Raw genomic sequence first — 19,754 nt, 5'->3', positions numbered from 1 at the left:
TCTTTTTTTTCTGGGGCTTTCTAGTATTGGGAAATTAGCTTATCAAAGTTTTGGTCTTTTTTTAAAAGAAAATAAGATGTTAACTGCGATAATTCATTTCAGAAATTATATACATATACAGTATACATAATTATATACACAATTCTATATCTATCATATACAGATTTCAATTTTCATGTGCCAAATGATTGACACTGTTTATCCAATAATTCCCCATTGCTCTAACACACAGTTGACAAACATGTTGTCATTTACACACACTGTGGTTTCTGATGCATTCACACTGAGGCACAGCTGATCGTGGAGCAACGAGCAGCTTTTGTTATATTTAGATGTTTGCCCCACTTTTTGCACTTTGCCTCGTCCCTTGTCAGCAGAAAACAGAGTGAGGAGAGGAAAACTAAGTTTGCGTTACTCCAGTTTAGCTGATGTCAGTGCAAAAACAGCTACCGTTCACCTGAGGATTCTCCAACACACACACAAAACAAAAACCCTAATTCTCATTTAGGCTGCGATAAAGCCCTAAACCAGTTTGGTTTCAGAGTTTCTTGTTGGGAGAGGTGGGAGGACAAAAAGTGGGCCAACATACTCTGTACCTACCCTTGTCATACTCCCATAATGAAATTGAAAGATGCAGGAGAGGGAGAAAATGAAGTGTGGAGTCAGAGTCAAGAGACTGACTGATTCTATCATCCTTTTATCAGAGCTTTAGATTCCAACACCTGGAAACAAATCCAGAAGTTAGAAACTGAAGGTTTGATTCCTACGCTTCACACTGTAGCAGAAACTGATAGATTTAGTTCAAGTGACAAAAAAAAAAGATTTTGGGATCATGGTACCACATCAACACAATAATGGCATCACTGATGATGACATGTCTACATCTGTTCTGTTCTGTTCTGCTCCAGGTTTGCTCCCTAACTGGTTTGTTAGGAAACTCTTGGCATTTTCGTGGATGTTTTACTGAACAATGATAATATTTTTCATAACTGTATTTATTGGACACTGGTATAATTAATTATGTTAAACTATTATATTATTCATATCATATCAACAGACTTACTGCTAACAAACCCACTCAAATTTGTCTTGTGAAGACCAACATCCATTCATACATATTTTTCATAACTGTATTTATTGGACATTGGTATGTCCAATAAATATATGGTCAAGTGTCTAATTTATGGTCAAGTGTCTAATTTATGGTCAAGTGTCTAATTTACCTCTACTGTGGTTCAGAATCTGGGAAGCCCCTGAGAAAACTCCATATACAGTACAGTAGAAATACCATTAGTTACCACCTGGGGTACAAAGTGATCTTGCGTTAAGGCAAGAGCAGCAAATACTTTTCCACCATGTGGCCGTAACAAATATTCCAAAGCAGACATTTCCTATACACTAGCAAAGAAGGAAATTTAAAAAGTACTTTAGTCATTTTAATCCAGTATTGATGACTAACTGACAACGAGTTAAACACAACAAGCATACTAACTATAGGAGGTGGTGGAAATGCCACTCAGGAGTAGAATGGAAATCTGAAATGATGGACAGCTCCTGTACTTGCTGGCAGATCATCACAAGCATTACTTATCTCTCTTTTATCAGCGACTATGCCTGAACTCACATCCTACAAGACAAAGCCAGGAATACCAGTGATGAATATGTATGAAAAACCATTCAGTATTCAGTTATTCACAATGGAGCTGATGAAGATGAATTGGAAGTAAGTTCCACTGGCTGCCAGCAGGATACTTCACACTTCCCTCCATGATTTTGAATACTTAATATGTCTTTATCGCACATCTTTATGTTTATGATAGGTTTACTTTGCTTATTTTTTGCTTGGTTTTGCATCATTTTCTCCAATTTATGATGTTGTTTTTTGTTTGTTTTTTGACGGTTTCTTCTTTGTAGAACTGACAATTGGAAAAGTTACTCCTCAAACAGCCTAACAACAAACAGACGCAGCACACTCTCAGCTGAGAAGTCACACACGCAGAAGAACACTTTGATTACATTATTTAATGGCTTCTTTCCCCTTATTTTCTGGGAGGTATGGCAGTTACCTGCTGTTGCCAACACTAGACGGATTTCCATTCCCTTCAACTCTTCCTCCTCCCATCTTCCTCCCTCACTTTGACGACCCCCTTTAAACCCGCCTGCTGCGAGATTGTGTTTTGATCATTTGCGAGCCGTTCACCAGACGGCATTAACATGCAGGTGAATACCTGTGGCTTCATCACGTCAAATTAAGCCAATCAAACGCTACGATGAGGAAACAAATCATTTCCACTATCTAAACTTTTATCCCTTCTCTCTTAAAAATATTTACATTTCCCAGCTGTTTTCACCCACAGACATCTCTGCAGCACTTTTGATGAAGCCGTAGTGTAGTTAGCACATAGAGTCGGCACATTAATAAACCCTGACAATGTGGGTTTTTTACAAAGAGCCATTAAGAAGACAGATGTCACCTGATACACTCATCCCTGGGCTAATTTGGAACCCGTAACCAGAACCTGTCTGCTATGCGTGGCTGGATTTGCCAAAGGCGAGTGTAATTTGTGTTATAATCATGACAGATATTGTGCGGCGCCAAGGTATCAATCATTTTTGTTTAGGGCATTTTACGAGAGGGACAATGAGCCAAACACCTGTGAGCGTATTAGCATGCCAAAAACTCAGCCCCATTTCAGCTTCAGCAAATTACATGCATTTCCAGCATTAGGTGAAAAATGATTGAAAATCATTTCTCTGAGTTGTAAAAAAAGTCATTTCACAATAGCCTCTCCACTCCAATTTTTAAATATGGGCCATGTTCCTCAAGGTGACATTTTTCCTCTTCAATGACTCCTTTCAAAGTCGCCCACTTCTCCTACATCTAGGCTCCTACATTCGTCTTATTTCTCTCATTAGGATGCCCCACTTGTTGTATTAGGATCTGAGCAACATGACCAAAAGCCATCTTTAAATTATTCAGTGATTCTCATTCACAACATGCAGGATCGAAGCAAATGGCTTTAGTGCATCATTCACTGGCTGTGAGACGTACAGGTGTGAAGAGCATTCACTCGCCTCAGGGACAGGGTTCTTCATGAAGGTGAAACATTTTTGAGGAAAGAAAACACTGGATGTGTTAACAAGATGTCCAGGAACGGTGGTTGCACTTTCTAAGAATTCAATTTGTCTGAAATTGGTGGTTTTTTAAATGTTCTTTAACCACAGCTGAAGGAGAATATGCCAACTTTGAAATGTATTTATCAAAAGTTGTGGATTTACACGCAGAGTTAGACATAAGGTTTCTGATGAAAAGAGTCCATTAGGGAAAATCACCAGCACACATTTACTGAACAATCCACACATTTATAAAATAAATATAATCACCATTACTGTGTTTTTTAATTGTAATATTTCTGTGTTTAAATTATACAAATATTTCACAGGCAAAACTGTACTGGCATTGCATTAACTCGATGCTATAGCACCCCCTACATGTCAACACATTGACAGCTATTGTTCAAAGTTCACTTAACTTTTTTTTTATTTAAATTTTAACAAATGGATATAACGACAAATTGGTGACAGAAAAATCATCTAAATTGAAATTAAGTCATAAAAAATCCATATGCTAATTCTACAATAATAACGATTCTTACCTGCCCACTGCGGAGGCGATGGTTTTCAGCACCAATTTGTCCATGTCCGTGTCCGCGTCTTAAAGGGATGTCCATGTCCGTGTCCGTGTCCGTGTCTTAAAGGACTTCCGCTTTAGGAGTAAACAAAATACAATAAATAAAAATAAACAAATGGTGTCGTATGTTATTAATTAACAATTAAGTAAATAATATATCGGGTCATGCGTGACGATAAGTGGCGCACATACGCACCTGTGACTGCAACGACAAACTCCACAGGCAGAACTTGTTAGAACGTTAGCTTCTCAGTTAAAGTTTGCTTTTACACATGTTCGGCACACGAGCCGCCAAAAGTTTTTCTTTCTATTCTCTTACAAAAATTATATATATATTTTTTTTTTGGCTTTCCTTTCCTAGCGTTTTTCCTTTTTATAACTTACTTTACTGACATCTGCTTACCTTTCTCATCTTCATTTGCACAATGCTAATATCAAAACAACTGACGTCACCACGGTCACCGTAGCCTTTGGGTTGCCAGGTTAGGGCAAAAAACCCCTTTGTTATTATGTTTTTTTTATTGCAAAGTGACATAAAGAAGATTTTAAGTCAGACATTCCAGGGAGATGTGATTAGTATTCAGCAGTTTTCTTCAACACAGTGTGAGGGAACAGCCACTTCCAAACAGTCAATAAAATGTCCCCCTGAAACTTCATAGGAACCTTGTCCGCTGTGTTTACAAGTGACCAGACTGGTTCAAACTGGCATCAGGGCCATACAACTCTAAATACAGAGAGGAGGAATAGCAATGACCTGTCAGAGGCTAATGGTCCGTACTATAATGAAACACAGAAGATACTGAATAATTGTCTGCGTGCTTCCCTCTGCTCCCATTTCAGACAGACCTATTTCATTTGGTCTTACTTCATTACACCTCGGCCCTGACCAGGCATCATGAGTGAGGCCATACAGTGTATTTACAAGTGTGGACAATCGATAGGACGGCATTTGAATTAGTGTCACTGTCACAGTCACGAGGAGTGAACTACAAGTTCACTTTTTAACCTTAGGTTTGTGGCAGTGATTTTTCACAGGCTGTAGAATTGATGTTGTCCACTCTAGTAGCTCAACCTCGGTTGCCAGTCATGATAAAAAACACAAAAAGGTTGATGAAACCCACAGACAGTTGCAGCCCTGATTTTTCCTCACTAGGACACAAAAAGCTCTGTGGACTATGATTTAGAGATTTATTGTATATCCACTCAAATTCTCTCAGGTCAAATGTGGACAGTCGGTGAATAACAATTTTCTGATAATTCCCATAATTTTCTAAAGGCCTTGGGCCAATACTGTCAGCTGGGTTAGACTGCGACATTTAGTCATCCTTTAACAAGCTTAACCTCTTCAAATTATGAGTCGAATTCTCACGCGGTCCGAAATATCAAGGTGTATGAAGGTCAATCTCTGGTATAGACAGATTTTTTTTTATTATTATCTGAACCAGCAGTCTTTTAAAACCTTACAGTTAATAACAGCAGAGGGGCTTTATTATGTTTCAAGAATTGAATTAACCTTCGCAGCAGGGAGTTCGTAGTGACAGGCCGTTTGATTCTTAATAAATTAACTGACGGACATGTAGACCAGTGGCTACCAAAATGCGGGGCAGGCCCACGTAGAGGGTTCAGGGCTAATGCAGGAAGGGTGCAGAGAAATGAATACATTAAAATTTTAGTTTTTTTCTTTATTGTGTCAAAGTGAGAAAAAGCAATAAATTGTCATTTTATTTAATCTGTTTAATCGATTAGAATACGTAGCAATTAAATGTTTAAATTTAGTTTAGTGTTTGAAGTGCTTTGAAGTTGAATCTGCGAATGTGTCAACGTGTGGGAGCTTGACAATAGTTTTATTTACAAAAGGAAGGAGCCAATGATGTAGAGCCACAATCCGCCTCCTCAGATTAATTTAATTTGACAGACTGGAGACTAAAATGTAGCAATAATTAATCCCTGGGGACATCAAGTGACGTGTTTGATGTTTTTCTTTCGGGATGTTATAAACATCAGTGGTTATAGAAACAAAATTGAAAAAAAAAACCTTCATGGTGTCTTGGAAAATGATGACAGTCCTAGTAAATACTGAGCAGTGAGTATTTTATGATCATTAAAGCTTTCTTTTTGCAGGTGCTTACTTTCTGAATGCACTGAAGGGTTCAAAATGTGCACTAATGTCAAAAAGAGAGATTACTCAATATTACTGCAGTGTAGTACAGTAAAATATAGTGTATATTAAAGTAGTGGTGCTCTGTGCCCCACTAAACACAACATTAAGTTGATGTAAGAAGTGTATTTTTGATATATATCGTCCACAGGTTTTCCTTAAACGCTCACAAGACTAAATAGGTTTATGGAGCAAAGGCCCAAAGTAAAAACTCCCAGGTTGATGCTCTGCCAGGAGATGATCTAGTGCAAACAGCTACTTAAAATTAATTGTCAGAGAGAGAGAGGGGTAATACGGTCCACATGCTAACTCACCGTTCGTACTCAGCACATTCCTGAGGTCTAAAGTGCACTTGTGGACAATCATCTCAAGCACAAAGCAGCTGCAGGGGAGCCGTTAGAGCCAGGCAGTTCATAAAGACCTAAGATTGACCCCAGATTGGGTTAAACTGGAGCATTTGCATCAATTAATTCTATGTCAGCATCTCAGAGATTTATCATAAGTCTAATGGAAAAAAAAAAACTGGCATTTCCTCTGATCTGTTTCAGCTCCTCTCCTCTTGGCTACCACTCTCCTGCCTCCATCCCACTGGGGTCCAACCCACAGCCCATTTTCCACAATTGTCCCACAGTGTCCTGCTGCCTCTGGCTCCATCACCAACATCTGTTCCCTATCCCTGTTTAGAGCCAGGAGATGCTAACCGCCAAGTCACCACTACCTTCGGCGGCAGCGGCTCTGCCGATTCCTGCCAAGCGTCTGATCAAAGGGGACAGCTGTCGAAGAGATCGGCACGAAAGTGTTGCTGCATGAATAAAAAAATGGAAAGAGAGGGGAAAGATACGCAGAGCCTCACCATCTCCGCTCACCCATTCAGGAAAAAAAAGTGATTCGAAGCTAAAACCATGGAGCCAAGCCTGGAGGAACGGCCATCGTCTCTACTTAAAAGCTAAGAGAAAAGCTGGTGACTGAGGACGCTCAGAAATATAGAGGGAAGCCAGGATGTGAATTCGAAAAAAAAATTAGGCTTATTCTGACCATTTAATTCACAACAACTACATCTTTTCCAGTAACTTTTTAAAGCCACAACAGTGGTGATGAGGTCACATGTTAGAATAAAACAAGTTCATACAAAAATCAAAAGTGAATAAATGGCCCTTTGGTCTTTGGCTGCTGTTTGAATTGTTGTAACGTTCCCTAAAACTCAAAGGACAGTCGTCACTTTGTATTGTATTGTATTATGTTGTTTGATGTTTGGAGATGAAGGACATGCGCTGGTCTCCTCCAAATGCTTCATTTTATTTTATACAAACTCAGATTAATTAGTTTAGAGGCTGCCGCAGCTTTGATGAAAATGAGTAAACACAATGTAATTTATTCAATCAAATAAAACATCTATTAGTTCAAAGCAAGCTCAGACATGCAGTGTGGTTCATATTTAAATGTGAAAATGATGAATAGTCACACAGTGAAACAGCATCACTGCCTGCTGACAGCAGTCGTGCTGACCTACTGTATAAATCAAGTGTGTCTAAAGTCCTGACCTGGGGCCCAGTGTGGCACCAGGCCAGGTCTTATATGACCAAAAAAAAAAGAATTATTTTAAAAAGAATTACTAGGCTTATAAGCCTTTTATAATAAATGTAAAATGCATTTTGATACTTTTTCCAAGTATGATAATTTTAAAATTGTTATTACCGTACACTGTCACCAAGCCTATTTATAATTTCAATTTTTGGATTAGTCCCAAATAAATCGTGAGATTACAAAAGTTAATTTAGCTCAATTGATTGTCATCAATCATGAAAAATCACAGAAAGAAACTGGTGTTTGACAGCCCTTGTAATTACTTTTGAAATGATGTTCTTTGAAAGCAAGTATTTCTTAGAAGAGGAAACACAGCAACCATCACTGGCCACTAGGGGTTTAATGTGAGCCTTAGTGGCCAGTGAAGGCACAACAGGACAATTGAGTGGATCTCATAAATCTGGACAGCTGAAATAAAAACTTAAAATGAAACTTAAAAAATAAAAAGCAGAGGCTTCACACTCATCTGTAGCTTTAGATGCTACTTTCAGATGTAAGACCAAAGGTAAAGAGGCTGAAGAACATCAAAGGCTGCTTCTCTATATCAAAAGTTTTCTCATCAGAGGAACGTACACGAGGTGGTAAAAACATCTCAACTCCACCAGTCCAGTTCCTGAGGCAATCTGTGCGATGGAATTTAAGATCTGAAAGTTTCTGTGCCGTTTCTGAGTTAAGGTCACACTGACACGTTCCCTGCACCCTCAGATAAAAACTCACTTTTCTGGCCTGAGTAAAAGTGTCTCAGCAGCCAGTCCTCATCAATTCTGTGTGTAATGACTACATGACCATTAATGGTTATAGGCAGTCGGTCATTAGTCTTGCTGTCTGATTCGGTCTGGACGCAGGCTGTTGATTAGTGTTCCCTAAGGGTCAGAGTCTAGTGTCAGCAAGAACCTTTGAGATCCGCTGCTCTGCAGCTCAACTTGACCTTTGAACTCTATTTAGACTGTCAGATAATTCCACTGTCCTCATAATATTCAAAAGGTTAAGCAGTTCAGGAGGACAAAGACAGGTTAGCATCGCCACTAACATATCGTACAGTAGCGTTTGAAGTTGAACCAACTCAGACTCCTCCTCTGTGATGCAGTCGAATTCTATCATGAATATTAATGAGCTGATCTATTTTTGTGTGTGTTGGCTTCTCCTTTATGAACTGCTTTGCATTGAACAAGCTGAGGCACTTGGCCGTGCACCACATACAGTCAGTAGAAGCTGCTGGTGAATGAATCCAGACTGAAGCTAGGCTAACAATGCTAATGGACATAGCAGGTAAAATATGGAAAGAAAAGTTCAGGAAAGACTGGAAAAAAAGTGTGTTAGTAACCTTTTATCTTAGCATCCTTAAATATCAGGGGTCAGGACATGTATGTAGAGGTCAGCAGAGGTCAGCACAGCCATCTTTTTTACCTGGCTCCAGAACAAATGACACCTCGAAGGCACCCTTGTACTTGTTATAAAATTTTTTATTCAGAATAAAACAAACATAGCCATATTATATGTAGTGTGGTTGGACCTATTTTACACACCTCAGGAGAAACGACACAGTTCTGCCATGACGGTACTGTACGGTACAAAGTGATTGTAATCATTACATCTATCACCCACGGCATCACCGGTCTACAACTGGAGGAGATTATAGTAGTGTTGTTGACTCTCACAAGTTTTACAGGACAGAGCGCAGAGCACAAAAACACACTGTGGTGAGAGACCAGTGCTAAAGGCCAGTGGAACAACCAACGACAGAAGTAGAACTCGCCATTAAAAGCTGGCGTCAGCAGGCCACAGACCCCTCTGTGATACAGTAACGACAACTATTATTATTATTTTTTGTTCTTCTACTTGGTATCTCCTTGTTGCAGTGTACACAAATACAGTAAAGCTGGAGCTCAGAATGTTAATCCGGGTTGTTCCGCCTTCTGTGAACGGTCACGACGGCGTTGAACAAGTTCACGTAGCACAAAACCAAAACTGTGTCCATGAGTCTGAGGTAGCAAGGCAATTGTGGCTTTCCTCTGATTTCTCAACGTAGAGCTTTAAAAACATGACTATTCTACATAGTGATGGCAGGGCCCTTAAAAACCCAGACACAGAACCGCTTCTTTAGCATTTAAATCTATATTTTCTAAACTTTCTTTTTCTCTTTATACACAAGTCTCACTTTATTCCACAAACTCTTGTCTCGTCTTTCTGCACCTGGAGCAGACAAATCGTATAGGCACAGGAGGGATCATCCTTAAATGATCGAATTTCAACACAAATAATTAATGGACAACTTTGAATCAAGCATGCTACAAGATGGATTTATAACCAAAAAAAGACACAAAATCATCATTTCAATCACTGACTAATCTTAACGCCTGGAACTGTGTGTGCCCCCAAACATGGAATCGAACAGCTGGTCGCTGCCATTTTACTCTGACGACTGGATCACTGGTTTCAAAGCAGAGGGATGAGAAGAAAAGAAATCTGTAACCGTTTGACTCCCACTGAAAGTAGATCGTAAGGAAAACGAGAACCCCAATCCCCAACCGCCCTTAGAAAACACACAAACATGTTTTACAATACAAAGCCCCCCAACTTCTGTCCCCCCGCTCCCTCACCCACTGTGACATTGACTGCGAATATCCAAACAAGTCACTGGCAAATGCTGAAACCAAGTCCAAGTACAATCTACAGTTCAGAAAAAATGTACAATTTTGCATAGTACACGACACGACGGCGGTCAAAGGAGTTCAGTGGCCCGGTCCTGTGCATCTTTGGGACGGGTCGGGGTGTCGTTTGTTTGTTTGTTTGTTTGTTTGGGGAACGATCTCACCTCCTCCCACACTCGTGACTCACACACATACACACACTCATGCATACTCTGGTGCAAACACAGACAAACGTCATTCCATTTGGTCCTCACATCACCTGAAAAGAAGAAAGACGACAGATCACGACATGAGAGACGTGTTTGGCAAATCTTGGAGAATAAAATTCAAGTTTCAGCCCAGTAAAGCTGTGTTTCAATTGACAACAGTCTCTCTTGCTTCCCTGCAAAAAATGTCACTCAAACTGTTTATTATAAATTCAGTTTTTTGAAATAAAACAAAGTAAAAACAAAATATTGGTCAATTTAAAAAAAGTGACTTGGTGAGGTGTCAAAGTCCTCATCTATCCACTGTGTCCACGTTTGACTAGTGTGGAAGACATGAAGACGGTGCGTCTTCAGTCACACACAGGTGATGTTGACATATTTGTCTGGAAACGTCTGCAGTTGGTAGAAAGTAATCAGGTTTGAAAGCTGGTTAATGGGCGTCAGTCCCTCAAGTCTGTTACAGTCCATTAGGAGCTGGTGTGGAGGAAAAAAGAAGTGAAGGAGGAGCAGGAACGGAGGCAGGAGGAAGAGGAGGAAGAGGAGGAAGAGGAGGAGGGATGTGTAGCATACAAAACACAGACGTCCTCTAAGAAATGTAGTTTTTGCTAAGGCTAAAGTGTCTAAAGTCTAAATTACTGGAAGATGGAAAGTACAGAATAATTGTTATGAAAGTGAAAATTAGCAGAAAAAAACCCCATAGAAACCATTAAATAAAAAATAAGTGAAAATTAGCAGAAAAAAACCCCCATAGAAAACATTAAATAAAAAAACCATCTGAATAATGTAATTGTGTTGTAGGAGTGTTTCGATGGTCGTGGAGCCGTGTCGTACCTGTGGTCTGGAGGAGAGGCCGGAGGCTGCAGACAAAAAGACAATAACAGGGTTTAATATTTGAACTCCCCACAATTCATTTCTGTTTTTATAAGTCTACATTAAATGATCTGCCTGCGGGGTCTCTGCTGCTGTTTTTACTCCGACACTCTCCTCCTGCAGCTCAGCTGAGGACGACGAGGAGGACGAGGACGAGGAGAGGAAGGAGGTGCCTGGGAGCTGTGTAATAACCGAATGCTAATAACCCTCGCTGGAGCAGCTACCAGATTAGAATGGATTTTTAACTAAAGCACCGAAGCCCTCACAGGAGCTTCAAGTGTAAAAACATAGAAATGGAATTTAAAGATTTGAAGTCGTGTAATTTTTCGGGATTTTATTTACTTACTTGGTTATTTTTCTGCTATGATTTCTGAGTTCTGAGCATTTATATTATTTTTATAGGTAAAAAAAACCCCGTGCAGATGCAGAAAAGTCTTCATCACCACTGAACCTTCAGGATTCATGGCTACAGATGACTGCACAGATGCTTCCAAAGGCCATTACTTATACATGACATGATTTGTTCACACCCACAAACACATTAAGACACAGACTCGCTCTGTCTGTAAACAATGGTGATTGACAGCATGGAGTTAAAGGATGGAGGAAAAAGGATGAAAACAAGAAAAAACAAGAAGAGGAAGTGAAGCGTAAAAACAAACATCACATGATGTACGTAATTATCATGGGAAAAGTGAAGTATGTTTCTTGATTTTTCATCGTTTTTCGCACATTTCGGCTTTTAAATTAAATTAGAAATCAATGACTTTGTTAAATAATATAAATAAGTACATATCTTTCATTCAGTTTAAGTTTCATTATTTTATTTATTAGTTTGTTGGAACCACTGGTTTTTCTTACCAAGTTCTTAACTTTTGTTTCGTTTCTTATTATGACTTTACAGTAAAACATTTTTGTTTGTTTTGTTGTTTGTGTTGAACGTGTCTTTTCAACGTTCAAGGAACAAACTTCACTCTTCTCTTCTTATCAAATCTTCTCATGGAGCCTCCTGTGAAACTTCCCCGTGAGAGTTGAGTTATGGAGCGTTAAATGGCCGACAAGTGACCTTGTGGCGAGACACAAATCTGCCCTGGGGACGACGGGGAAGACACAGAGGAGGAGTGAAGAAGGAGGAGGAGGAGGAGGAAACTTACGACTGCATGCAGGGAAGGAGTTGTTAATCTGCTCCATTACATCAGCCAGGTCAGAGCTGCTGTTGTGGGAGTCCAGCAGCTCATCTGAACACAGATGTTAAATGTTAAATGTTCCCTCAGCCAACAGTCACTGATTACAGACCTTCATACATTAAATCAATTGCAGTGAAAGTGTTTGTGTTCAAAGTATCTCACCTGAGTTGTCAGGGACTCGATCGTGCACAGAGGGCGAAGAAACTCCGTTTACCCTGGAGTCCACGTCCGGCTGAGAGGGACAAGAGAGAGAGAGAGAGAGAGAAAAAAAAAACAGTTTTTTAAAAAACTATTCACTCCATGTAGCATCTTTAACACAACACAATTATATTTACTCCACAGGATTCTGAGAGGTACAGCTTATCAACACCTTATCAATTCCATTCATTCATCCATTTTCATCCGCTTATCCGTTACCAGGGGCTTCACGAGGGCAGCAGTCTCCATGACCACAACCCAAATCACACTGCACCGTACCAACCCCCCCGAACCTTCCTGTGGGTGGTGAGTCCACTGGAAGGTACAAAACCGCCCTAACTGGGATTCGATCTTGCCCAGGAGGTGAACCCTGTCGTTGGTTCCACACCAATAACAGAGACATTGCCTCTGGGCCAAGTGCCACAACATGATCTGAGTCATGTATTCTGGCCCCTGGTGGATTAGTGTTGTATAAATGCACAAAAATATATCCATGATATGTTAAACATGTCATTAAAAAAAACTATGTGACAAATTTTGATTATGTTGTAATGTTAATGAAACATCTCAGCTCAGGATTCACATGGTTAATATCTTTCCTGCAACATTATCAAAAGCAGGAAAAATATGAATTCTATTTATATTTAATGCTATAAATAATAAGACAAAAAATGTTTTTGTTTTTTTAATCCAAATACTGCTAACAGTTACGGTGACACACAGCAGTAATTGAGGTTTGACATTTACAGCATCAGCCCTCATTCCCTCTCTACCCTTTAGCTTTTCAACTGCACAATAACAAATCAATGTTGCCCCCGCCCTCTCTTTCCATCAGCCGTATTCTTCCTTTACTCTATCCCCTGGTGCTTGAGGCAATAGCAAAGGCTAACATGGTGAAAAAGTCCCCGGCGACCTGCCAGTGTCTGGAGGCTTGTCCTAGAATAGCTGAGGCAAAGGTGTTTTTTTGTTTTTTTCTCAGTAAAAATGTTCAGGAGTTCGGTCTTGATGGAAAGACATGCTGACGTTTTGTCAGATCCCAGAGGATTTAAATGTCAAAGCCTGACTTCTGCTGAGAGTAGAGAGATTTTTTTTTTACTTGTAAAGATTTCATTTTGTTACTGTTGCAAAGAGTGTGCAGGTCTAGGTCCGAGTCCGAGTTCATTAAGAGTTCCCCATTATTTCAGGTTTTAGTAAGACAAGTTCAAGTCACGTCAAGTCATGTCAGTGAAGCACACATGGGTTTTAGAGACAAAGGTTTCAAATCTGAAAATAAGTTTAGACTCAGTGCAGTCCCAAAAATCCATCCAAGTCCATGTCACCACTGAAAAAGTTCAGTCACAAGTTTCTCTATTTTCTGTGAAATAGTGAAACTGAGTCATGAGTTCTACTAAAAACCAATGCAGTAGTTATTGGTATACATGTAGTACAGTACAGTACTACTGTTCAACCAAAAACATTTCTCTTAAAACTGTTCCAACTCCTGTAGAAAATGTCACGAAAATCAAAGTTTTATTTTTTGTTTTCTCATCCAAACCAACCCAAACTCCTCCTGCACCGGAACACTTACTGTTATGACAATTCCCCTGCACCCGTTCCCTGTCATTTCCTGTCTGCCTTCTTGCAGCTATCAAATAAAGACATAAAAACACATATAACAAAGAATGATAAAAAAAAAAGTTTCTCTTTATCTATTAAAAAAAATCTGCCGACTCACTTTCGGGCCGCCCTCCTCGGGGCCGTAGTTATTGTGAATTATTGCCGTGCTCTCAGCTCCACTTCCACCACGGAGCCAATACCTGCTGCCGCGTTTGCTCAGTCTGATTTGTCAGAATCGCAGTCTGTTTGGCTTCAGGGCTGCGAATTCCTCACTTGCACAAACAACCCAACCTTAGAGAGCGATTAGGCCGTGCATAAACATTTGTGAGTGAGACATCGATGGAGGGGCCGGGGATTGATGCCTGACTCCAGGAGGAAATGCTAATGCTGTGATTTGGCTCTAATCCGGTGCTGATGAGCAGGTTTTAGAACCAAAAGATAAGAAAAAAGCACTGATGGATTAGCCTTATGAATATATGAATATAGCAGTGGGTGTGAGTGAACTGGAGCTTTGATTGTCGTTCTTACGGCTCTGAGGGAGGATGAATCTCACTTTTTTTTTCAATTTTATCCAGTTTTTTCTGCAGCAGGGTGAGATTTTAATGACTTTGTTCAATGTTTCTTACAGGTGAGACTGCAACAGCTGCTGCGCCTGACTTTTTCTACTTTCCTGCCTTACTTATCTTCGGTGATGAGTGTAATGAACCCACAGAGAATGAAACATGTGCCAAAAATAAACAGTAGATCCCCAAAAAGTTTGAATGTGGGCCGCGTTAGCCTGGAGAAGTTGCAGAAGTGATGTTGTGGATGGTCGCTCTATTCAGAGTGTAACAGGACACACCTACGGTTTGGTCAACGCTAGTCACCTGCTAATGCTAATCTTTGTGAAAACCAGGTAGCAATTAACACTGTCAAGTCTTGGCAACATCTTCATCAGTGGTTCCCACCTCTTGTTGTCGATGTGACTATTTCAAAGACCCCTCTTCACACCGACACATTCAGGAAACTAGCTTTTAAACTACAGAGGAACAAAACTTTGGGAACCAATGATTCACACCATCTTGATAAAATGGAAAAAAAGTCCAGGAGAAATATCTTGTGCACGGAGGTCAAGGTCATTTTCACAGCACTTTACTAGTTTCCTGGCCTTTGTAGAGTAGTGTGGTACTAATATCTTTTTGCTAAAACTTTGTGCTCTCAGCTGCTACTTCCTACATTTTTCTTATGAAGTCATCCTTTCAAAGGTGACAAAAGCTGATAACCAGCCTTTATATCATGTCCTTGTGAATTGGCCACTGGAGGTTTCAAGGTATTGACTTTGTTTTTTCCCATCACTGCTGTAATTTGACGTTAGTTCAACCAACACTTTGCAGTTGTCAGGGAGAAATCCACCACAGCCGGTAACAAGCGCAGAGCTCTTTTCACAGAAAGTGTGTTTTGACAGCGCATGAGTCGGTGCACATCTATCTGCTGCTCATCTCAGCCACAGTCCGTCTGCTCTCAGGAGAGAACTGTCCAACAAATCAGCCAAAGTGTTACAGTTTGTCACCTGGTGCAGAAGCTGTCGCAGGCGATGAAGCTGAGATTCCAGCTGTTTGTTGTGTTCCTCCAGGATGTGCATGCGGGCCTCCAGTCGACCCTTGTGTTGTCGCAGCAATTTGGCCTCGGCTAGTAGTTCGGCCTCATCAGGATGAGCAGAGGGGCTCTCCGACTCCCAGGTGCCTCCAGCAGGGGCTGCGCGCTGGCCGTGCTGCTCCTTCAGCTGCTCATATTCCTTCTGCAGCGTCCTGGGAAATAAAGATGGGAAAACATCATAAATCTGTGTTCGACAGCAGCGGAGGACACATGTTACAGTGTTAGCCATCTTTGTCAATGTGCAGAACGACGTTGGTACTATGTTATCACCAAGGTAACACTGACGACCAGGGTAATCACCAGAGCAGCTTTACAAACCAGTACAACTATTGGCTGAGATTTTTTAACCTGTGAACTCGCACTGTCACTGTTACTTCTCTGGATTGGATTTCAGTCAAGATGAAATGAACTGGAAAAGAACTGGTGGCTAAGAGAGTCTGAGCTCAACGCAGACCACAGTGAGGACGAGACGCAGGAAACAGAAAACTCTTTTAATCAAATAGGAATAAAAAAAAGCTTAAGTCAATTAAAATCATATTAAAAGATATAGAGCAACTTTTCTGCATAGTTAATGAACAGAAAGTGAGCAGAGCTTTTACACCAATGGAGCTGTAAAACTAAAAATTGTAAAGATACACTCAGACACAACAGTGTAAATGAGTGTCAAAGAAAAAGTCACCTGGTCAGGTGTCCGCTTTTCATTGGTCGACCGCGTCATTAATCTGAAGATTAGCTCATTAGCTCATTCAGAATAAGAACTTCTTCTAGCACTAATGCAGCCCGTCTTCAGTTTAATGAGCTACCCATCATGTTACTTAACTAAACTAACTAAACTACCCATGAGGGCAATTAGCCACTGAACTGAAGGAGTAAACAAAAGCAGTGGTTGGTGGGTACATACTGCAGCTGCTACAGAGTACCAGGTATCAGAGTACCTTTGAGGCGGCGTCCTCATTAGTGACTTCAACTAATCCCCAAACCAGTCACAAAACTGAAAAGAGTGGTTCTGTTCCATTTAAAGGGCAGAGCTGGGATTTTTCCAGGTGAAAATGTACACGTGTTTTTCCAAATAATCAGATTTGGTGGAGAACAAAGAGGGGGAGGTTTACAGTAAATCCTACCGATGGTGATTCCTGAAGGACTCTCTCTCACACACGGAGGACGCAAAAGCTTCTGCCTCAAATCCTAACAGTGGGGAGTCGGAGTGAAAAGGAAAACCTCACGCATGCACTTCCTCTGACTTCAGTAAATCCCATTTGAAATGGATTGACACACACACACAAACACACACACATAAAACCCTCTTTTCTAAATCTCCCACCTATTTCTTTCCTCACCCCTTTCTCTCCCCCAGTGCAGCACCGTAAGCTGCAGTTCTTCACTTAAGTTGGCATTTATGAGCCTGGCAGTAAAGTTCTCCTCTCCCCTCCCAGCTCTCCTGTAGCGCTCCTGCTGGATAATCAGCGCAAAAATCAACCCAGCCGTGACACTCACCGAGCATCTGTCTCTGTGTGTCTCCATTTACTAATCAAACTGAGAGGAGAAGCGGCGGGTGAGACACGTGGGAGGTTTGGGGGAAGTGACTGAGTGTGTGTTTATGTACTGGGCACCACAGTGGACTGTGACAACAAACACTTACATTTAAATGATGCCAGGGGAAAGCTGCTGGAATTAACGCTGGTTCAAGAAAGTATTTAACTGAAAAAGATCCAAACCTTTTCTGGTATGGGAAACATTTTAAACTTAAGTGAATATCCCACCTCTGCTCCTCTTCCAGCCGAGCGATGATCCGTTCCAGCTCCCCTCGCTCCTCCTTCTCCACAGCCTGCAGGATCTGCGCAGGGCTCTGGGGCTGACTGCAGGGGGAGCCCTCCCCTCCCAGTGTCTGACAGTACTGCAGGATCAGAGTGTGCTCGTCATCCCTGTGGAAATAAAAGTTAGTTATGTGACGTGTGAAGTGACGACCAAGCACCATAACAGATAACTTTGTCTCTGTGCTGCCAGCTCTAAGGGACGCAGCTAAAGTGATGCCACTGCAGCGGTCCGGGCACCAGAGACTGTAAGTTTGGTCAGCTCAATACAACTCCTAGTGGAACACTGACACATCACACGCTGCTGTTTGATAACTGGACAGGAGGGGAGTCCTGTGAGGAGCAGGATGGAGAGGAGGAGAAGACAGGTTCTGGCAGACTGATGGGAGGACATGGATGGAGGCTGCTGTTACAGTATGTATTCTGTGTTAATGTGTCTGTCCATTTCTTCAGGTACTGAACAGTGAACAGGCCACAGCTGTCGCCTTTACTGCTCAACAAAATCTCGGGAAGAATAAAAACTGACATCAAGTACGACGGCAGGCTGTGATTTAAATGACAAAAATTTTTAAATGACAAAAAAAAAAAAAAAACTCACTACTTTTTGACAACTTGGACTGAAGTTGGGCTGTGAAATTGTACAATTAAATATTGGTGTTTATCTGGGCTCAGATCAGTTTAAATGTGTTTCATGCCAACGTGCTTCTGTAGGTATTAGTGGTCATGGAACAAACCAACCCCTTATTCTGTTAGCATTAGCAATAGCAACAGCAGAGCAATAACAATAGCATTAGCATCAGGCTGGTCAGTTAATGCTCTACAGTAGTAGAATGGTTTTCTCTGAGTTAGGGCCATAGAGTAAAACCACTAACATCACATTAGATAAACAGCAGCAATAAAAAAAGAAAACTAACCAGGACTTGTCTTTATTTTTTTAAAGCAGCGCTGCACATTCACACACTCACACACTGCAATGAAGTTCACTCATAACCTCTTATCTCAGCCGGAACACAACCTTGGGCGTTAATGCTTGGTAATAATGGCCAAGTTAATTGAATACGCTGCTAAGGGCGGGGAGACAAAGTGAGATGTCTGTGGAATGGTACTGTGGTGAGACCGTGAAATACTCATGGTACTCTAAAATGTTCAGAGGGACATTACTGCCCCCTGCAAAACACTGGAGGTTGGAAATACAAATACTACAAGTGATTATGGTATTTGGTTAGCAGTGACTGAGGAGAGAGGACAGTTTAAATGAATGACTATATTCTCCATGTGTTTCTGTCTAACAGCGGTGATAAAGGAGACATGAAAGAATCTTTTGTCAAACACTGGCCGTGATGTTCTGAACATTTCTGCACTTTTCATCTAACAGAACAGAACTCGACATTCTTGAATTTATCTAAGAAGTTTCTCTTTTTCCCTCTTCCACAATTCCTCTAAGAAGTTTCTCTTTTTCCCTCTTCTACAATTCCCTCAAAATCGTCTTTTTTACTTCAGCTTTTCAAAATGTAACAAAAACAAATATATATATATATATATATATATCCCCTCTTCTTCTGTCAGTATTCCAGCATGTATGGACAGATGTACAGTATGTGGTTCCATTTCTGTGTAATGAGCAGCTGTGCTGAAACATGGCAGGGTTACTGATGAGTGACATGAAGAAAGCTGGCACCGACAGAAGGCCGAGGCTCACTCCACCTCTGCCCAGACACGGATAATGAAGAAAGAATCTGTCTCTGTGGGGAAAGGAGTAAATAGGTGGCAGTGCCGCCCGCTGTGGTCATGAGACCCGGTCCTGGGCGGTCAGTGACCAATTAGAGAAGGTTCTCGGCCAAAGGAAGCCGGGGCAGGATAAGCAGCAGAAGCCCCGGAGGACGGCAGGAAGGTGAAAACAGGGATGAGCTGCTTCACCAATCAACAAGCCTGGAATGGAGGGAGTGGTGGAAGAGACAGATAAAGATCAGCAACAGAGAGAGGAGAGAAAATGAAGCTCGAGCTCCTGCAGCAGTGGATGAGGAGAAGAATCCTTCTGTGCATGCTGATACCAGCGCTCATTTCATCGACTAATGATTTAATGAAAGACTGTGTTCACAACCTTCTTTCCTTTAGAGGGAGACTTAATGAAAAACAAAACAGGGAGTAATGCAGGACTAGATGACAA

General features: G+C 41.0%; 1 protein-coding gene and 1 long non-coding RNA gene across 3 annotated transcripts in view; both read right to left on the bottom strand.

Moving 5' to 3' along the window:
- The window catches only part of LOC103381088 (uncharacterized), a 32,774-nt gene extending 29,051 nt beyond the window's left edge, over nucleotides 1-3,723 (bottom strand). For both annotated transcript variants that reach the window (XR_003050113.1, XR_521747.3), the window contains exon 1: nucleotides 3,657-3,723. This is a non-coding gene — a long non-coding RNA (uncharacterized LOC103381088). The remainder of the gene's footprint in view (nucleotides 1-3,656) is intronic.
- A 5,155-nt stretch (nucleotides 3,724-8,878) lies between these two features.
- The window catches only part of LOC103381096 (utrophin-like), an 11,191-nt gene continuing 315 nt past the window's right edge, over nucleotides 8,879-19,754 (bottom strand). The window contains exons 2-7 of the mRNA XM_008313304.3: nucleotides 17,537-17,698; nucleotides 15,691-15,928; nucleotides 12,510-12,579; nucleotides 12,315-12,398; nucleotides 11,122-11,147; nucleotides 8,879-10,343 (exon numbers count right to left, since the gene is read on the bottom strand). Of these exons, the coding sequence (XP_008311526.3) occupies nucleotides 10,335-10,343; nucleotides 11,122-11,147; nucleotides 12,315-12,398; nucleotides 12,510-12,579; nucleotides 15,691-15,928; nucleotides 17,537-17,698 (589 nt within the window). The 3' untranslated portion in view covers nucleotides 8,879-10,334. The remainder of the gene's footprint in view (nucleotides 10,344-11,121; nucleotides 11,148-12,314; nucleotides 12,399-12,509; nucleotides 12,580-15,690; nucleotides 15,929-17,536; nucleotides 17,699-19,754) is intronic.

Source organism: Cynoglossus semilaevis, chromosome 7 (assembly GCF_000523025.1).
Source record: "Cynoglossus semilaevis isolate Cse_v1.0 chromosome 7, Cse_v1.0, whole genome shotgun sequence".
Lineage (NCBI taxonomy): Eukaryota > Metazoa > Chordata > Actinopteri > Pleuronectiformes > Cynoglossidae > Cynoglossus > Cynoglossus semilaevis.
Note: the sequence above shows the minus strand (reverse complement) of the source record. Positions and strands in the feature narration are given on the sequence as shown.